We start from the raw sequence: 17840 nt of genomic DNA, 5'->3' as shown, positions 1-17840 counted from the left end.
ACTGGCTCAGCTGTGTGAACTTGAACAAGTCACTTAACTTTTCTGTGCCTAAGTATCCTCATCTGTAAAATGGGGAAATGTTGGCACTGACTGCATAGCCATTGTGTGAGAACTGAATGAATGGACATATGCAGAGTGCTAAACCTGCAGCTTGGCACACATGACACACTTTATAATATTGGCTGCTATTAACTGTTTTCTAACTAAGAGGTCGAGGGCAGTCTCCTGTCGGTGGTGGCAAGAATTTAAACTGGACTTGAAGGTTTAGAACCCCACTGCAGTGCTAGCTAGAGGATCCGGTTTTCAGAGCCTTCATTTCTAGGCATCAAGAGGTCAAGCTATTTATTAAAGTGGAAACACATTTTCAATAACTTTAAATTAAGAGCAATAATGATAATCCAAGCCTGACTTGTTGTACAAAAGGCAATTACCAACACAGAACACTGAACGTGCCCTGGACTGTGGCCTTCTGCTGAATTTGTTCCACATCTCGAGATAAAAGTATTTACGGCTCAAGTGGTCAAAGGAGAATAAAAACATGTCTTTTATTCTGAGAAAAGCTTTCTTCACACAGACTTCAACTACTTTGTTAATCCTTAAGCCTCTAATTAGAGTTCTAGTCCAAAAGCTAAATATTCAGCACCCCTACACACCAACTCTCTCCACCAGGCTTTAAAAAAAAAAAAAAAAAAAAACAAGGTGGCTTAGTCACCAGCCACCTCTTTGGTCTGTTTTGTAATAACCCTTCTTTGTACTTATCCCACATCTTTCATCTGAGTTCCTTAAGACCCTTTACAAACAGGATCTCATTAATCCTTAACAACACTGCTGTGAGGCCCTTGACCGCTGCAATTATCCCAAATTTACAGATGAAGAAAACAAGGCACCGAGTACAGGCCTTTTCTCTCCTTACCAGCAAAGCAGATGATAATTTCTCATGATGCGCACACTACATACACATGACAGTTGTAAGCAACTGGCCTTGTTGCAATAACAAACAGTTGCTCAATTCCTGGAACATTTCTGAAGAGTTATTTAAACTGGGAAAGTACAAGGTGAGAAGACCCCAAAGGCCTTCAAAAAAGAAAAAGCAAGCCAGCTCCATAGAACCCCACTGCCCAAACACACTGCCTCTCACATGTGTATTACAGGGGACAGAGCAGAATCTCAGGAAGAACACTTTTAAGGACATTACTACTCAATTAACAGAATTTATATTCATGTGCATATTCACTATGGTGTCTTTTGTGATGCCCTGGGAGGAGCTGCCCTCTCTCCCCAATATGGCCCCACTGTAATCCTATAAAGTCTTTTCATGGAGGATGGAGGGTGTTCCCACACTAGGTATATACATCCTTCTCCCACTAGATTCAAAATACAGAATTCCGTCCAAGAATACTGAGGCCAACTATGTGCTAGGTACTCTGTTAGATGCTAACATTACAAAGATCAGTTGTATATGGAAACTAACCTCAAGAATCTCCCAGAAGCCAACTACACTATATTCATGTTTCTATTCTCAGCACCTAGGATAGCATCCAGCTTATGATAGGTATTAGGGACTGAATGTTTGTATCCCCCTTGAATTCATATGTTGAAGCCCTATCCCTCTGAGTGGCTGTATTTGGAGATGGAGCCTCTAAGGAAGTAATTATGGTTAAATGAAGTTATAAGGGTGGAGCTCTGATCTAACAGGAAGAATGTTCTTTCCAGAAGAGATGTCTGCAACCCAAGGAAAGAGCTCCCACCAGACACCAACCCTGCTGACACACTGATCTCAGACGTTTGATCTCCAGAACTGTGAGAAAATACATTTCTGTAGATGGAGCCATCCAGTTTGCGACATTTTGTTATGGCGCCCCAGCCAATGAATACAGTAGGTATTCAACTGATGTTCATAGATTGAATTGCACTTTGTTATTTTTGTTCACCTTATTTCCATACTAGTCTTTGATTACCACTCTTCTCTCAGGGGCTTGGAACACCGAGTCAGTAGCTGCTGTCCCCCTATTTTGGTTTCCTTGACGCTGGTGCATACTGCCCAGCCTACTCCATAGCCAGAGGGGTTGGACTTGAAGGGGGGCATCTCCCAAGTGCTTAACTACATCTCCCCAGCTGTGTCCTGCTGAGCCTGATTTTGCAAGGAACAGACCTCTTCAACAGTTCATTAGTCCTTTGCATATACCCTGCTCTTCCCCCCCCCCCCTTTCTCTGTCTTGTTTTGGAAACATCAGACAAGTTTCCCAAAGATCTGATTCAGAAGGCATTTGAGAAAAAGCCATTCTTAAGGTTAAAAAAAATTTTTTTTTCCATGTCATGTTTTTGTACATCAAAAGCTGCTGCCTGTGCCTGGTGACAGTAGCTCATGTGCAGGGTGGGCACCCTATATCTCATTTTTCTCCTTCCTGGGGAATGTCCCCCTCATTAGGTGTTCTGCCTCCAGGGAATGGGCAATGCTTATGCCCTCTTTGTATTCAACTTGCATCCCAGTTATCCTGAAACCTGCACTTTACACTCATGCTCTGATCACCCAAGCATGCAGATAATTCATATTATTTTATTATCATCAATAAGAAAATATACACCGTGTTTTGTACTTTACAATGTATGAAGCACATCCTCTTGCATCATCCCATTTGATCTTTGTCTTAGCCTGACTGAGCTACTATAACACAATACTGTAGACTGAGTGACCCAAACAACAGAACTTTATTTTCTCACAGTCCTGGAGGCCAGCAAAACCAAGGTGCCAGCCAATTCAGTCTCTAGTGAGGGCTCTTCTCCTGGTTTGCAGACGACCACCTTCTCACTGTATTTCTACATGGCAGAGATGGAAATACAGAGAGAGACAGAGAGACAGAGAGAGCAAGCTCTGGTGTCTCCTCTTACAATGACACTAACCCTATCAGATCAGGGTTCCCCCTTATGACCTCATTTAACCTCATTACCTTCTTACTATAAATACAGACACAATAAAGTCAGGGCTTTAACATATGAGTTTGATGAGGACATGATTCAGTCCACAGTAATCGTCAAGAACCTATGAGCACACTACAAAATAAAGGATCTCCCACAACAAGGAGTAGAGAAAGAGAAACGATGACCGACATCCAGTCTTACTCATCATGCCTGCATTTCTCCATTCACGCCCACCCCTCCGCTTGGTGGACTAAGTAAGTGATGATACTGGGGATGCTATTTCCTTCTGCCCGTATCACTGTCCTTCCTCTAGAGGGAAAGGTGACCTCTCAAGGTCACATTGTGTTATAGCCATATTCTTGTGAAGTGGAGGACAGAAATCCAGCAGGACCTAGTATCCCTGAGCAAGAGATGATTGGAAAGCTCAGAAATGTAGGAAATGAACCAACCTAAACAAAGTCTGGGTGCTAGCAAAAGACATGGGAATTTTAAATTCCAAGCAGCAAAGTGTTGTTTGATATAAGCCCAGAGACAAAAGTGATCAGGGCTTAGTAAGGCCAAGGAGACACGCCTTCTGAGGCATGCTTTTCTCAGGCTGTTTATCAGGATTCTGTGGCTCTGAGGATCTCAAGCATATGCCAGGGTCAGAGAGGGAGTGATGGGGGCAGCGTGAACCTTTGAAGATCTCCGGTGAGAAAACAGCTGTTGAGGATTGTACTTTGAAGACACTCCCTCTCTGGATTCCTCTTCATCCCTGTCTCTCTTGAGTCAGTCTGTTCCTGATGAAGTGACAGGAAGGCGAAGTGTCTGGGTTCATCACTATTTCCTCCAAGGTATGTGCAATCACAAATGCAGACAGTGCATCTTATGAATATATATGGTAAAAAAAAAAAAAAAAAAGACTGATAAAAAGAAAATGCTGAAGCAAAGTCAGACGTACTATTTGGTGCTGGAAGGCAGCTGAGGAGCCACCGAGGGAAGGTGACCAGGAATCCTGTTTGGATTTTGTACCCAAGTGATTTCACCCTCGATTGATGGTCTTAGAATGATCACAGATTCTAAATTTATTTATTTTTTAATTTCTACCATCAGGGAGCCAAGAAGGACAGATGATAAAAGAGTAGAAAAGGGAATTGATTGGTAAAAAAAAAAATCATATTTCATATGCAATGGGAATAAAAAGGAGAAAATGAGGAACAATCAAAGCAACAACTTATTTTATTAAAAGATATATAATATCCAGGTAGAGAACACTGACTTATCTTTCAGGGACTAATTCAAGGGTCACTCTCCATTAAGAATTTTCTGACCCTCCCTCCCAGAAAGACTTGCTCTACCTGGAACAGACCTCTATGCTAGTATTGTTGATACATTGTTGCCTTACTTGCTTTTATCTTTGTCACCAGACTAGATTCCTTAAAGGCAGGACAGGATCCAGTCTATCTCTGTCTCTCCCACACACGAAATAGTGCCCGCCACATGGAAGATGCTTTGGGAATATTTGTTAAATAACAAGCATGAAGGAGAGCTGCCCCGTACTGTGGGGAAGGCAGAGCCAACACTCAATAAAATGCTCTGAAAGCTGTGTCTCTTGAACATTCTCATCTCCTTCTCTAGACCATTTTCCTCCTTCAACGGCCCCTTCTCCTCCAATTGCCGTGCCTCTGAGAAGTTGCCTGTGGTCCCAAACCCCAGGTTCTTGAAGCACAATTGCCTTCTCTTTCCTAAGGACTCTCTGACCCCAAAATGTCTCCCTTTCTGCCTTTGTTCTTCCATCTCAGAAATTAAAATCCTTTTCTTCCTTTAGGAAGCACCTGTTTTCATTTGAAAAGACAGCAGTGGCTTAACCTGAATGTCCAATTGGAAAAAATTCAAGAACAATGATCAAGGACAAAGAAGAATTCCAAACCTGCCAGATCAAACCCTGCCGGGGAGAGATTCACAAGCATGGCTTTGCATTCCTTTGCACTTTCTCCCCCAGCCTGGGCCGCCTTATTAAATATATTTGCAAGCCATGTCTCCATGCCCTGGCTTCTTAACCAAGAGTGCTGAAATTGAAGCCATTTTATGTATGACGTGGCCGTGGGCATTTTCTTCCTCTTGGGGAGAACAAAAAAGGCTCCTTTTAAGAGTAACCCTCTCTTAATTTCCACCGGATTCCCAAAGGTGTCTTAAATCAAAGAAAGGTTAAGAAAGCTGTGCTAACAGAAAACACTTCCGTCCACATCAGAGAGGTGCGAATCAATCTTATTATAAAATCCCTTCCATTGTTGTCCACCTGAAACTAACACAACATTGTAAATCAACTATACTCCAATAAAATTTTTTTAAAAATCCCTTCCAGAGACTTTCCCAAGTTAACTCTTTACTGTCTTTGCCCTCCTAATCTTTTTTTTTTTCAATCTGTAAGTATTCTTTACTTCCATTAATATTTTCAGAGGAATATTTTCCACTGAAATGTATCAGAGTTGTGTTAAAAATATTTCTAGTTCCTTACAATTCAGTGTCCCCCATATTTTTCACTGACAATTAGGCCAGTGACCTAATACTATGAATGTATTGGGAACAAGTTGTAAGAATACTACTTCTTTTTTTTTTTTTTCCAGGAGAAATAAGATCATTTTTATTGGTATTATTGCTGTGGGCAAAATGAGGCTAATAATAAAAGTCTGGGCCAGTGACTATTTGGGCTTACTGTTTACAAAGTTGCAGTAATAATAATTGTGTACATATATATAGTATTTTCTAGTAGAAGCAGCACTTTTGCACATATTAACTCATCTTTTTCAATAACAGCTTTATGGGCTTCCCTGGTGGTGCAGTGATTGAGAATCCACCTGTCAATGTAGGGGACACGGGTTCGAGCCCTGGCCCGGGAAGATCCCACATGCCGCGGAGCAACTAAGCTCGTGTGCCACAACTACTGAGCCTGTGCTCTAGAGCCCGTGAGCCACAACTACTGAGCCTGCGTGCCACAACTACTGAAGCCCTCATGCCTAGAGCCCATGCTCCACAATGAGGGAAGCCACTGCAATGAGAAGCCCGCACACCGCAGCGAAGAGTAGACCCCGCTCGCCGCAACTAGAGAAAGCCCGCGTGCAGCAATGAAGACCCAACACAGCCAAAAATAAATAAATGAATAAATAAAATTTTAAAAAATAACAGCTTTATGAAGGAGACAGGTATTATTCTCTGTGACTAAGTGAAGTCAGACAAAGAAAGACAAATATCATATGATATCACTTATATGTGGAATTTAAAAGAATAATACAAATGAACTTATTTATAAAACAGAAACAGGCTCACAGACTTAGAAAACAAACTTATGGTTACCAAAGGGGAAAGGTCGGGGAGGAGGGATAACTTGGGAGGTTGGGATTAACACACACACACTACTATATATAAAATAGATAAACAACAAGGACCTACTGTATAGTGCAGGGAACTATACTCAAAACTCTGTAGTAACTTATATGGGAAAATAATCTGGAAAAGAACAGATATATGAGTATGTGTAACTAAATCAGTTTGCTGTACACCTGAAACTAACACAACACTGTAAATTAACTATACTCCAACATAAAATAAAAAATTTTAGAAAAGCATACCACTTCTTAACTCCTTATAGAAGCATTTCTAAGTCTGCAAATAAAGCCCTAGCAGAAAGAAATATAAATGTAAGACGACACAGGAAGGGAACAGAGAATCACGAAATCTAAGACATGCCAAGAAACTAAGAGGTTACTTTTCTCTGCCATCCACTGCTGGAATTCTTATTATGGTTTCTCCAACAAATCATCATGCAATTATTATTCAAAGACCTCCAATGACAAGGAATTCACTGTCGCACAAGGCATTTTACTCTACCATTGTAATCTCTGAATTCCTAGGAGATTGATCCTTCAAGTTAGGCAAAATCTCACTTCTAGTTAGATTGCTTGAGAAATCTGGGCAACTGGATCCCCTCATGTATTTAGATTATCTTTCAAAAAGTTTAAGGTAGTGTCTGAGTCTCTCTTTTTCCTGATTGTGTTGAGAGAGCACAGTATCCTGTATCCTGCTTACTTTTGTCAGTCTCCTGATCCTGTGCAGGGGGACTAATGACCAGAGAATCAATGACCCAGAGAATCAATAGAAGAATGAATGAATGAGCACTTATCTTAGTTGTGTCTCTGTAGGAGAAAGAGATGGCAGGAAAAGTCCAGCATCCTCAATCACTGAGTCCCCCAGCACTACCTACTACAACAAGAGGTCCCTAGAGCAATCGTGGTGGGGCGAGATGGGCGGGGATAGTGATTCTCTGAGATTGAGTAAGGGGATGGGGGACACCCCATTACTAACCATGGCTTGGACACCCATTTCCTGTATCTTAGACTGAGCTGCAAGGCCTGTACTTTTACACTAGCCCTGAGATCTAACTTTAAACCAAAAAACAAGGCACAAATATCTCCTTGCTTCCTGAATTTAGCCAGGGTTTAAAACATGTAAATACCTATGGGGTCAGGTAGAGCCTTCAATGAAGTGAGGCATTAGAGTATAAGAAAATAAAGGTTAAGGCAGAATTCAAGAATGCCTTCCCGACCAGCAAGGACCTGCTGTATAGCACTGGGAACTATACTCAATATTTTGTAATAGTCTATAAGGGAAAAGAATCTGAAAAAAATATATATATATGCATGTATAACTGAATCACTTTGCTGGACACCTGAAACTAACAAAACATTGTAAATCAACTCTACTTCAATTAAAAAAAGAGAAAAGAATGCCTTCCCAATTAAAGTTATTTAAAATATGCTGTCTTTCAAAAAATAACACTCTTAGCTTACCCCATATGGTCAAGAATACCTACTAGACGTGGGGAGGGAAGACTGAATCTCAGTTCTCTCCTTACTTGCTGTGGGATTTTCAGCAAGTTATTTAATGTCTGTCTATATGCCTTAGATTCTACAACTCTAAGATACTGATTCTGTTAATACCAGTAATCACACAGGATTATTGTGAGGCTTAAGTCCTCTGTACTAATTAGAATAGTGCCCAGCATAGAGTTCAATATCTCTATTATAATAGACTATACGGAGTAATATATATGTAATGTGATATAGTTATTTTTGTTACACAGTCTGTAACCATAAGCATGATCCTGCAGAACCACACCCAAAAGGTGCTTTCGGGGAAACCTGGCATCTCAGTGCTGTGTAACCATCTGACTATAGTCCAGTCCCAACAGAGCAGGATGATCTAGTTTAGAGGAAAGATTGCTGGGCTGACTACCTAGAGACTTGGTATCTGGCCCTAGCTGTGTCCTGAATTAGCTGGCTGGCCTAGGTTAATCCGTTAATCCATGCCTCACTCTCCTCAGCCAGCCTTATTGACCTTACAGAGACATTTTAGGGGCAAGAGTTAAAAACTGACATGTTTCTGTAATGGTTCTAATCATACAGAGCTCTGCTGATAAATAAGAGGTCTAATAACCCATAAGGTTTTCCTTTTCTCTTGCAGAGTCTTTCAAGACCAGACAGTCTTGGATGACCATTCATTATCCTAGTTTCTCTATCTCCTTTTTTTCTTCCCTTCCATGTTGCTTTCAGGATGAATGAGTCCTTTAGAGTTAGCCATTGTTATTATTATTGTAAATCAGGCCCGATTCAACCCACAGGTCCACCAGTTTTGAACCTCGCTTGAGGCCCACATATCATTCTTCATTATCTAGTTCATCCCTAGTTGGAAAACAAGATGACACAAGGAAGAATAAACCCAAGTAAAAGTAGAGCAAGAGAAATTTCTAAAGTTTCCACATAAGGTCTAGAGAGGGCACAGTGTGTGCTGTGTATCCCCAGCTTCCTGTATGCTCCCCGCCAGTGCCACAGTCCATCCTTGTGGTGGATGGTTCAAAAGCCCAAACTCATCTCATTATATAGCAAGTTACAAGAGGGGAAAAGAAATTCTCAATCATAGGAAAGTGTTCTTTGAGACCATACTACAGGGATGCCCACATCTGCCCTCTTCGCCTGTTCCAACTGTTCTCCAGGAGTTTGACCTGAGTGTCCTTGGTCGTGACTACATAAACTGTCCTCAACATTGCAGGGTAGAATTAAGTAGTGTGAAGAGCAAACCTGGCTTCTGCTAACAGCCATCAAAACTGATGTCCTTCAACGGTCCTCGTACTCATTGGGTTCTAGCCCCTTTATCATTCTAATCTTCACATATTTCCTTTTGTCCGCATTCTTTCCAAAATCTGATTCTCGGCACCCAGCCCCATACTTCACAAGGTTATGACTCACACATACTACTTCTCTCTAAGACCTAGGCATTCAGCTTTTATTAATACAGCATGCATTTATGCCAGTTGTTTTAACAGTCCTCAGTAAAGGATCCTGCAGCAAAGACGACAGGATGTATGTGACGAGTGTCGTTCTGAAATTCAGATACGCTGATGATCTGCTCCTTTACACTTAATGGATTGCAGCACAGAATAAATAATAAAGAATGACTGCTACACAGTTGAAGCAAATTAAAGTCAATGTATTCGAGACTTCAGCAGTGAATTGACACGGCTCCTGAATACCAATTGCAACTCATAAAGGAAAAGCACAATCAAAGGTTGGACTGGAGATCTGGAAAGACACTGCCCAGGTTGGGACCACATTAAGTTGAAATTATGCAGAGTTCTGGAGGGTATGTACTGGCCCTCCAGCACAGAATAACACTCCATCAGGCTTCATGCCAACAGAACTCACCATTCTTGCAGAGCAGGACAGCCAGGTAGCCCTGAGAAGAAGAGTTGATACAGAGCAGGAGGCTGGGTGCCTGGGCTGTCACAAAGCTCAATGCAATGTTTTCTTTGGATGGGGCTGCATCTGCATAAATCGCTGAGGAAGACAGGCTTATATTCTTGGTCACCGGGTAGGGTTCTTGAAACATGTAAGTCACTGAAGTGCCAGCCTCAAAGACAGCAGAAACCTCTGCAAAATATCAGAGGGGAAAGCACACATTAAAACATTTGATCGAGTATGCAGGAGAGCCATCATTGCTTGTTTATTGTTTCCTATGCATCGGTCACTGTGTGAGAGTTTTTATATGAATTATAGAATATGCTTCCCACAATAATTTTGAAGTGGCAGAAATCACCATTTCTATTTACAGATGAAAAACATGAGGCTTGCCGGGGTTAAGCACCTTGAACAAGGTTGTGTGGCTAGAAGAGAGAGCTCAGATGTGCACTGTGAAATGTAGGACCAGTTTCATGTATGTCTGCGGAATAACTACCACGTGCCCGGCTGATTTCTCGAGAAGCAAAGAGGAGATGTCCCGGCCTCCTGCATAGTCGAGAGAAATTGCACCAGGATTATCTTACTTTCAAAACTGAAATCCTAACAATTCTGGTTTATGTTTTTCTCGTGGGTCAGGAGGGTGTTAAGTGGGCTCAAAACTACTGAGAGTAGTACATTTGGGAAAGAAAGTAATTCTCTATGGTGTTGGGAATGTGTGAGGACCCGTGGAAATGGAGGAGAGAAAATCTGTGGAAAGAGTAGGAAAGGCATAGGCATCCAATTCCTGGACTCAATTATTTAATTTTAATTTATGTTTTTATTTGAAGGATAGTTGATTTACAGTATTTTGTTAGTTTCAGGTGTACAGCACAGTGATTCAATTTTACATAATATGTATCTATTCTTTTTCAGATTCTTTTCCCTTATAGGTTATTACAAAATATTGAGTATAGTTCCCTGTGCTATACAGTAGGTCCTTGCTGGTTATCTCTTTTATATATAGTAGTGTGTTTAGGTTAACCCCCAAATCCTAATTTATCTCTCCCTCCTTTCCCCTTTAGACTCAATGATTTTAAATACCTAGGGAATTGGTTTTCAGTTCCATAAAAGAGCAAAGACTTTGGCAAATAGGCATTCCCATGGGAAACAATTCCTACAGCACAACATAGAGGATACAGATCTGCCATGACCATTGGGAAGGGAAGCCTCTACAGACTGATGACATTCAATTTGCAGGAGCAGGAATCACCCAATCCTCCCTGTATAATGTCTTCACTCCAACTGCTATCATTTTTGTTCGGTGGAATCAGCAAGGATCCAATTTCACCACTGGATCTGAAGCCTCCTCTGATTTCATACTAGCTGTGTGGTTCCAGGCAAGTTAGTCAAACCCACGGAGATGGTTTTCTCATCCGGCAAATGGGAAACATAACACCTCCCTCAACAATATTTCTGGGCGGATAAACGAGAGGATATGTTAAAAGCTCTTAAGAGAGTTACCACGGTAGTTTAAACTCACAGACTCTCCATATTAGAAGAGAATTCAACCTCAACCCATACTAATGCCCATCATAAAATATATCTGTTTAATGACTGCACATGCATCCAAGTGCTGGGATATTTTCTTCTTTGAATCAGGGCTGTTCTTAAGTTTACTTTCAATTTTATCTCTACACAGTATCAGGGTATGGAGCAAAAGTTCCTCGGTAGAACAACAGAGCTTGGATCTGAAACAAACCTCTGCTATGAAAACAGCACGTTAGACATGAATCTATTTTTTTTTCTTTTTTTTTAATTGAAGTATAGTTGACTTACAGTGTTGTATTGGTTTCAGGTGTACAGCAATGTGATTCAGTTAGACATACATATATATTTATTTTTTTCAGATTCTTTTCCCTTATTACAAAATATTGAGTATAGTTCCTTGTGCTATACAATAGGTCTTTGTTGGTTAAAAAACACATGAATCTATATTGGCATAATTAATTTCTTTTCTTTCTGAAAGATTGAGTATCCGCAATTCCCCATGAAGTTCTCTGATTGAGTTGGTGGCACCTAGAACATGATCAAACCTGGCTTTTGCTTTCTAATTCCATTGCAAATTTGTTCTACCTTTGTGAAAATTCTGTAACAGTCTGTCACGGTGCCAAAAAAATTAAAGTTGCATATTTATGCATATTGCTTAGCAGACTGGGAATACCGGTTCCTTTTCACTAAAGATTCAGAGAAAGGGTTCTGCATTTTGCATGCAGGTTAGAAAATCATTGGTCCTCCTGATTACTGAGATCTGTGCAGAAACTGGCAACAGGAGGGTTCTAGTTGATCATCAGCTGGATTCAAGCACTCTTCTCAAGTGAATTTCCTTGGGGACATTTGGTCTGCGTTTTGAGCTACTAACTCCTAGTTAACAGAGTAATGGCTTTTATGGGATGTTCGTGTGTGTTCAAATGTAAGTATAATTCAGATCATTCTGTCATGAATAGTATATTAGATACAGGCATTCATACTACATTTTTTCCTTATACTTAAGATAGGAAATTAAAATGAAAAGCATTTTTTTTTTTTTTTTTTACAGTCTGCGGGCCTCTCACTGCTGTGGCCTCTCCCATTGCGGGGCACAGGCTCCGGACGCGCAGGCTCAGCGGCCATGGCTCACGGGCCCAGCTGCTCCGCGGCATGTGGGATCTTCTCGGGGCACGAACCCATGTCCCCTGCATCGGCAGGCGGACTCTCAACCACTGCGCCACCAAGGAAGACCTGAAAAGCAGTTTTTAAGCTAGAGCTGTCCTACCAAATTCTGTCTTCCCTCCTCCCCAGCCCCAGTTGTATTTTTATTTATTTAGATATTGTGAAGTTCAACCTAAAACTAAATTCAGCAAAACACCTGGATTTGATTATTCTCTCAGTTTCTTTTCTTTTATAATCTAAGAGTTTGAGCTCTCTGATCATATTTAAGCTCTCTGATTGATTTATCTGAACATCTGAAACCACTGGGCAAAATGAAAGAAAAATCTTCACTTGAAGGTGATTATTACCAATGACCATCATGCTACTCTAGGGCCATGATAACCAACATTAGCAACATCGGTTGAGTACCTACCTGGTGGAAGAAACTGCTGATTAGATTCTGAGAAGACAGAACACACATGAAAAGAAATAAGACCGATGGAAGGTGGCCTTGAATGTGATGTGTGAATGACGGAGACATTGAGTCCCAGAGTTGAATGCCTCTGTGGGCGGGAGCAGCGTGAGAAGACCTGAAAGAGGAGCTTGGTATTGACTAGGCCTTAAAGTGTGTAATGAACTCAGAGCAGATGCTAGGAGTCAGGGTGGTGCTGGAGAGGTTGTGTATCTCCAAGGCAGCCTTGGAGTCAGATTGACATGGGCCTGGACCCTATCTGTGCGCTCCTCCTGCTTTCTCATGAGATCCCGTCAACTGCTGGCTATTCATACACAAACAGGCATGAATTCAATCTCGTGGCAGGCAGACGGGTTGGAAGAGAGGATGTAAAGGGACAGCACATAGTAGGAATTCAATAAACAACAGCTGGTCTTAAAAATAGTAATAGAAATAGATTTAGAATTAGAATAAGTATAAAGACAGGCCTTAATGAATAGGCTAGCATTTCCATAGAAATCAGTCAGGCTGTAAGTAATTTAGAATAACTTCAAACAAACTGAAAATAAATGAAAGAAATAGGAATTTGAATGCTGAGTGGATATTTCATATTATTAAAAAGTTATTAAAATTTTCTTACTATAACAGTCCTGTGGATACATATTTTTATGTCATCTTTTAACAATACATACTGCAGTATTTATAGAACTGATGTGATATCTAGAATTTGCTTCAAAATAATAAAATTCCCTGGTGGTCCAGTGATTAAGAATCCACCTTCCAATGCAGGGGATGTGGGTTCGGTCCCTGGTTGGGGAACTAAGATTGCACATGCTGCAGGGCAAGTAACTACTGAGCCCACACACTCTGGAGCCCACATGCCACAACTAGAGAGAAGCCTGTGCACCACAATGAAGAGCCCACATGCTGCAACTAAGACCCAACACAGCAAAATAAATAAATAAATAAATAAAGTAATAATAGGAGGAGGGATGTTAGGCTGTAGACGAAATAAAAATGATCATGAGTTAATAGTTGTTGAAGCTAAATAATGGATGCATGGGGGTTCTGAAACCCTTCTACTATAGTGCATAATTGAATTTTTCTGTAATAAAAAGTAAAAAAAAAATAATATAAGTTGGCAGGAAGGTATATATTATAGAATTTTTTCAACAGGTTTTTGGCAATTGCTAAATTACCCAAATATGTATACTATGTTTTCACTGAAATTCCATTATTAAGGGAATAATCAATAATTGTGTTTATCACAGCATTATTTATGTGCAAAATTTGGGGCAATCTAAAATTCCAAAGCAATAGTAAGAGCATTTACTGAGACTTTATAGGCCAGGCATTATCTCAATTGCTATGTGAAATGCTCACTAAATTTCCATCAGAATCTTTCATGAAGAATTCCTGAATTTTCCACATTTTACAGACGAGAAAACCAAGGAATCGTGAGGTTGAATTACATAACCAGTGTCACACAGTGTAGACTGTAGATGAGCCAGAATTTGAACACAGGCAGGACTGGTACCAGAGTTCTACTACTGCTATACTAAAATGTTCTGTGATATAATATGTCAAATACACAGAAGCAATTCCACCAGATGGAATATATTGCAATCATTAAAATTGATGAATTATATAGGAATGGCTATGAAATGAAATAAAGAAAATTCAGAATACAAAATGGAATGGACAGAATTATCTCAGCTACACTAAATGCAAAGAAAAGAGCTACAAGAATATCAGATCTCCTTTTTAATGGTTGTCTTTGAATGATTAGCTTGGTTTTTATTTTTCTAGATTTCCAGATGTATTTTCAAATAGAATTCCAAATATATTACCTAGAGTTTTTAATTCAAAAAATTTAAATGACCGTCATACCTAGACACTTCAGATAGTGGTTGGGGTAGAGGTGGGCTACAGACAAGTACACAGATGGTATCGGAACAACTGGATAGTCACAAGCAAAAGAATAAAGTAGGACCCCTACCTTACACCATATACAGAAATTAACTCAAAATTTATCAAAGACTAAATGTGAGACCTAAAACTACAAAACACTTAGAAGAAAACATAGACATAAATCTTCATGACATTGGATTCGACAATGGTTTCATAGATATAACACCAAAACACCACCACCAACAACAAAAAATAGATAAATTGGACTTATAAAAATTTTGTGCTTCAAAAGATATTGTCAAGCAAGTGAAAAGGGGAGAAACATTTTGCAAATCATATATCTATTATGAGAGTTATGTTCAGAATATAAAAAAATTCTACAACCAAACAGTAAAAAGAAAAATAACTCAGTTTAAAAATGGGCTATAGATTTGAATAGACATGCAAAGAAGATGCACACTTCGTCAATAAGTACATGAAACAGTGTTTGACATTATCAGTCATTAAAAAATGCAAGTCAAAATTACAATGTGATATTCTTTCACACATTCACAGCAGAATGTGTCTTATGGAAAAGATAGTAACAAGTGTTGGTGAAGATGTGGAGAAATTGGAATGCTCATACATGGCTGGTAAGAATGTAACATGGAGAGGTTACTTTGAAAACAGTTTGGCAGTTCCTCAAAAAGTTAGACAACATGTAATTACTATACGACTCAGCAATCCCATCTGTAGGTATATACCCAAGGGAACATAAAACATACGTTGATACAAAAAATGTACATGAGTGTGAATAGCAGCATTATTCATAATAGCCAAAATAAATGGAAACATCCCATGTCCATCACCTAATGAATGGATAAACAAAATGTGGCACATCCACACAATGGAATACTCTTTTGGAACTAAAAGGAAGTAAAGCATTGAAAAATCCACAGCATAGACGAACATTGAAAACATTATGCTAAGTGAAAGAAACCAGACACAAAAAGGCCACTTATTGTATGATTCTATATATTTTTTGAAATATCCAGAATAGGCAATTCCTAGTGACAGAAAGTTAGATGAATGGTTTCCAGGGACTGGGAGAAAGGTGAATAGCTCCTAAGGGGTATGAGATTCCTTTTAGAGATGATGAAAACATTCTAATATTATGGAGTGGTGATGGTCATGCGAGTTTGTGAATATAGTAAAAACTCCTGAATTGTACTGTTGAAAAGGGTGAATTTGGGGTATGTAAATTACATCCAAAAATAAAAAAAGAGAAACACATACATAAAACAATAACAAAAAACCCCCTACATATTTGAATCCTATTAACACATTCCTGTACAGGGTGAAATTAGGGTCAAAAACAGGAAAAAGGAATCAAAAAATGATGAACCTCCAGCTCTGACATTTATTAGCAATCACTAAACCAGTGTGATGGTCAGTATTTTTACATGTTAAATACAAATATTGCTTCTTCCCTCCTAGTTTGGGGATAAGGAATAAATGTTGCAGTCAATAACTGCTAGCTAGTTTGTGATTACCATTCCTTTGTATAACACTCAGAAACAGAAAATGGGTCAATAGACAGTGGTTCTAGCCCAGTCATTGGTCATGGACAAATGTCCTTAATTCTACACCAGATATTTCCAGGATTGGCATCCCCTAAAATATACATGCCATGGAAAGTTAACATAAAAGGCTCCCCTAACAGAGAACAGCTTTATCCAGGACAATCTTGGAGCTAAGGGTTCCCATTTGAGTCCCAAGCCACACTTCTCAGAGCCAACTGGCATTGCTCAAAGATGCATTTAAAAGGTTCATCTCACATACTTTGCAACTGCTGAATATAAAGGGAATGATTTCCTTAGATTTATGATATGGGGGAAAAGTTCACAGTGAAATATGAAGGAAACTGAAAAGGCTAAGCAAATATCTGTCAAACTAAAACATGGGGAGAGAGCACAGCAGACATTTCAAGAAATACAGTCAAAAGATGCAGTGGCATGGGCAGAAAATAATGAATAGGAATTGTTTAAGAGAAAGGAACCAATGGGAAATTAGGCTAAATTTAGAGCAAGATGATCTATGAGATGTTTGAGTAATGTCTCTGGAGAAATACAGAGAGGTCTACTGTTTTTCTTTACTTTTTTCCCAAATAGACACTGGGTATTGATCTTGTAAAATAATGCTAGTATATTTTAGGGACTGGGTTTGGTGGTGTTTATTCTGCATTTGCTTCTTCTACCCTGTGGGGCCAGTCTAAGGGTGGCATTCAAAATTTCAGAGGAGGGCTTCCCTGGTGGCGCAGTGGTTGAGAGTCCGCCTGCCCATGCAGAGGACACGGGTTCGTGCCCTGGTCCGGGAAGATCCCACATGCCGCGGAGCGGCTGGGCCCGTGAGCCATGGCCGCTGATGCCTGCATGTCCGGAGCCTGTGCTCCGCAACGGGAGAGGCCACAACAGTGAGAGGTCCGCGTACCGCAAAAAAAAAAAAAAAAAAAAAAAATCAGAGGAAGTTATTCCAGAGACTTCCACCAGTGTGAAAATGCAGGAGCACTTTGTTTTAGAGAGCCTACTGGGGTGGGATCTCTTTTATTTCGAACTCCCATGTAGGACCGACACTCTGTTGGCCCTGTAATTTCTACCATTAATTTTCTCCTGAGGAGCTCAATGCTTCCCAGCAATAACAAGCAAGTAATTCAAACTAATTGGGGAGGAGGCCAGTGTCAATGAATGAAGAGCTTAAATTATAGTCCTTCAAAGAGAACACTGGGTGCTTTTTCCCCTGCTGTCTTTAAGTTCCAAGAGTAAGTTGAACTAAAATAAAGCATTGTTTGTTAAGGGTGTGCTTGAAAAATGTGTTTTAATGAACTGACAAGAATTATTTGTAATTGCCATCATTGTCTGTATGTAAATGGTGTTTCAAAGTGATTAAAACATTTTATTTTAATAGTTTAAATGCTTCTCTTGAAATATTGTTTACCTCCTTGGTCAACAAATTTTTTTCCATCAATAAACTAAACTTTAAAAGATTCTGCGAAGATTGATAGTAGACCAAGTCTTTTGTCCTTCTAGTTGAAAAATACTAAGTATGGATACTGAATAATGAGTTTTTACAGTTTGTAGTTATTT

At 39.8% G+C, this 17840-nt stretch overlaps 1 protein-coding gene across 1 annotated transcript in view; it reads right to left on the bottom strand.

The window, feature by feature from the left end:
- The window catches only part of CNTNAP5 (contactin associated protein family member 5), an 883101-nt gene that overhangs the window by 103487 nt on the left and 761774 nt on the right, over positions 1 to 17840 (bottom strand). The window contains exon 19 of the mRNA XM_067742208.1: positions 9657 to 9881. Within this exon, the coding sequence (XP_067598309.1) occupies positions 9657 to 9881 (225 nt within the window). The remainder of the gene's footprint in view (positions 1 to 9656; positions 9882 to 17840) is intronic.

Source organism: Pseudorca crassidens, chromosome 6 (genome assembly GCF_039906515.1).
Source record: "Pseudorca crassidens isolate mPseCra1 chromosome 6, mPseCra1.hap1, whole genome shotgun sequence".
NCBI lineage: Eukaryota > Metazoa > Chordata > Mammalia > Artiodactyla > Delphinidae > Pseudorca > Pseudorca crassidens.
This window is presented reverse-complemented; position numbering and strand designations above follow the sequence as displayed.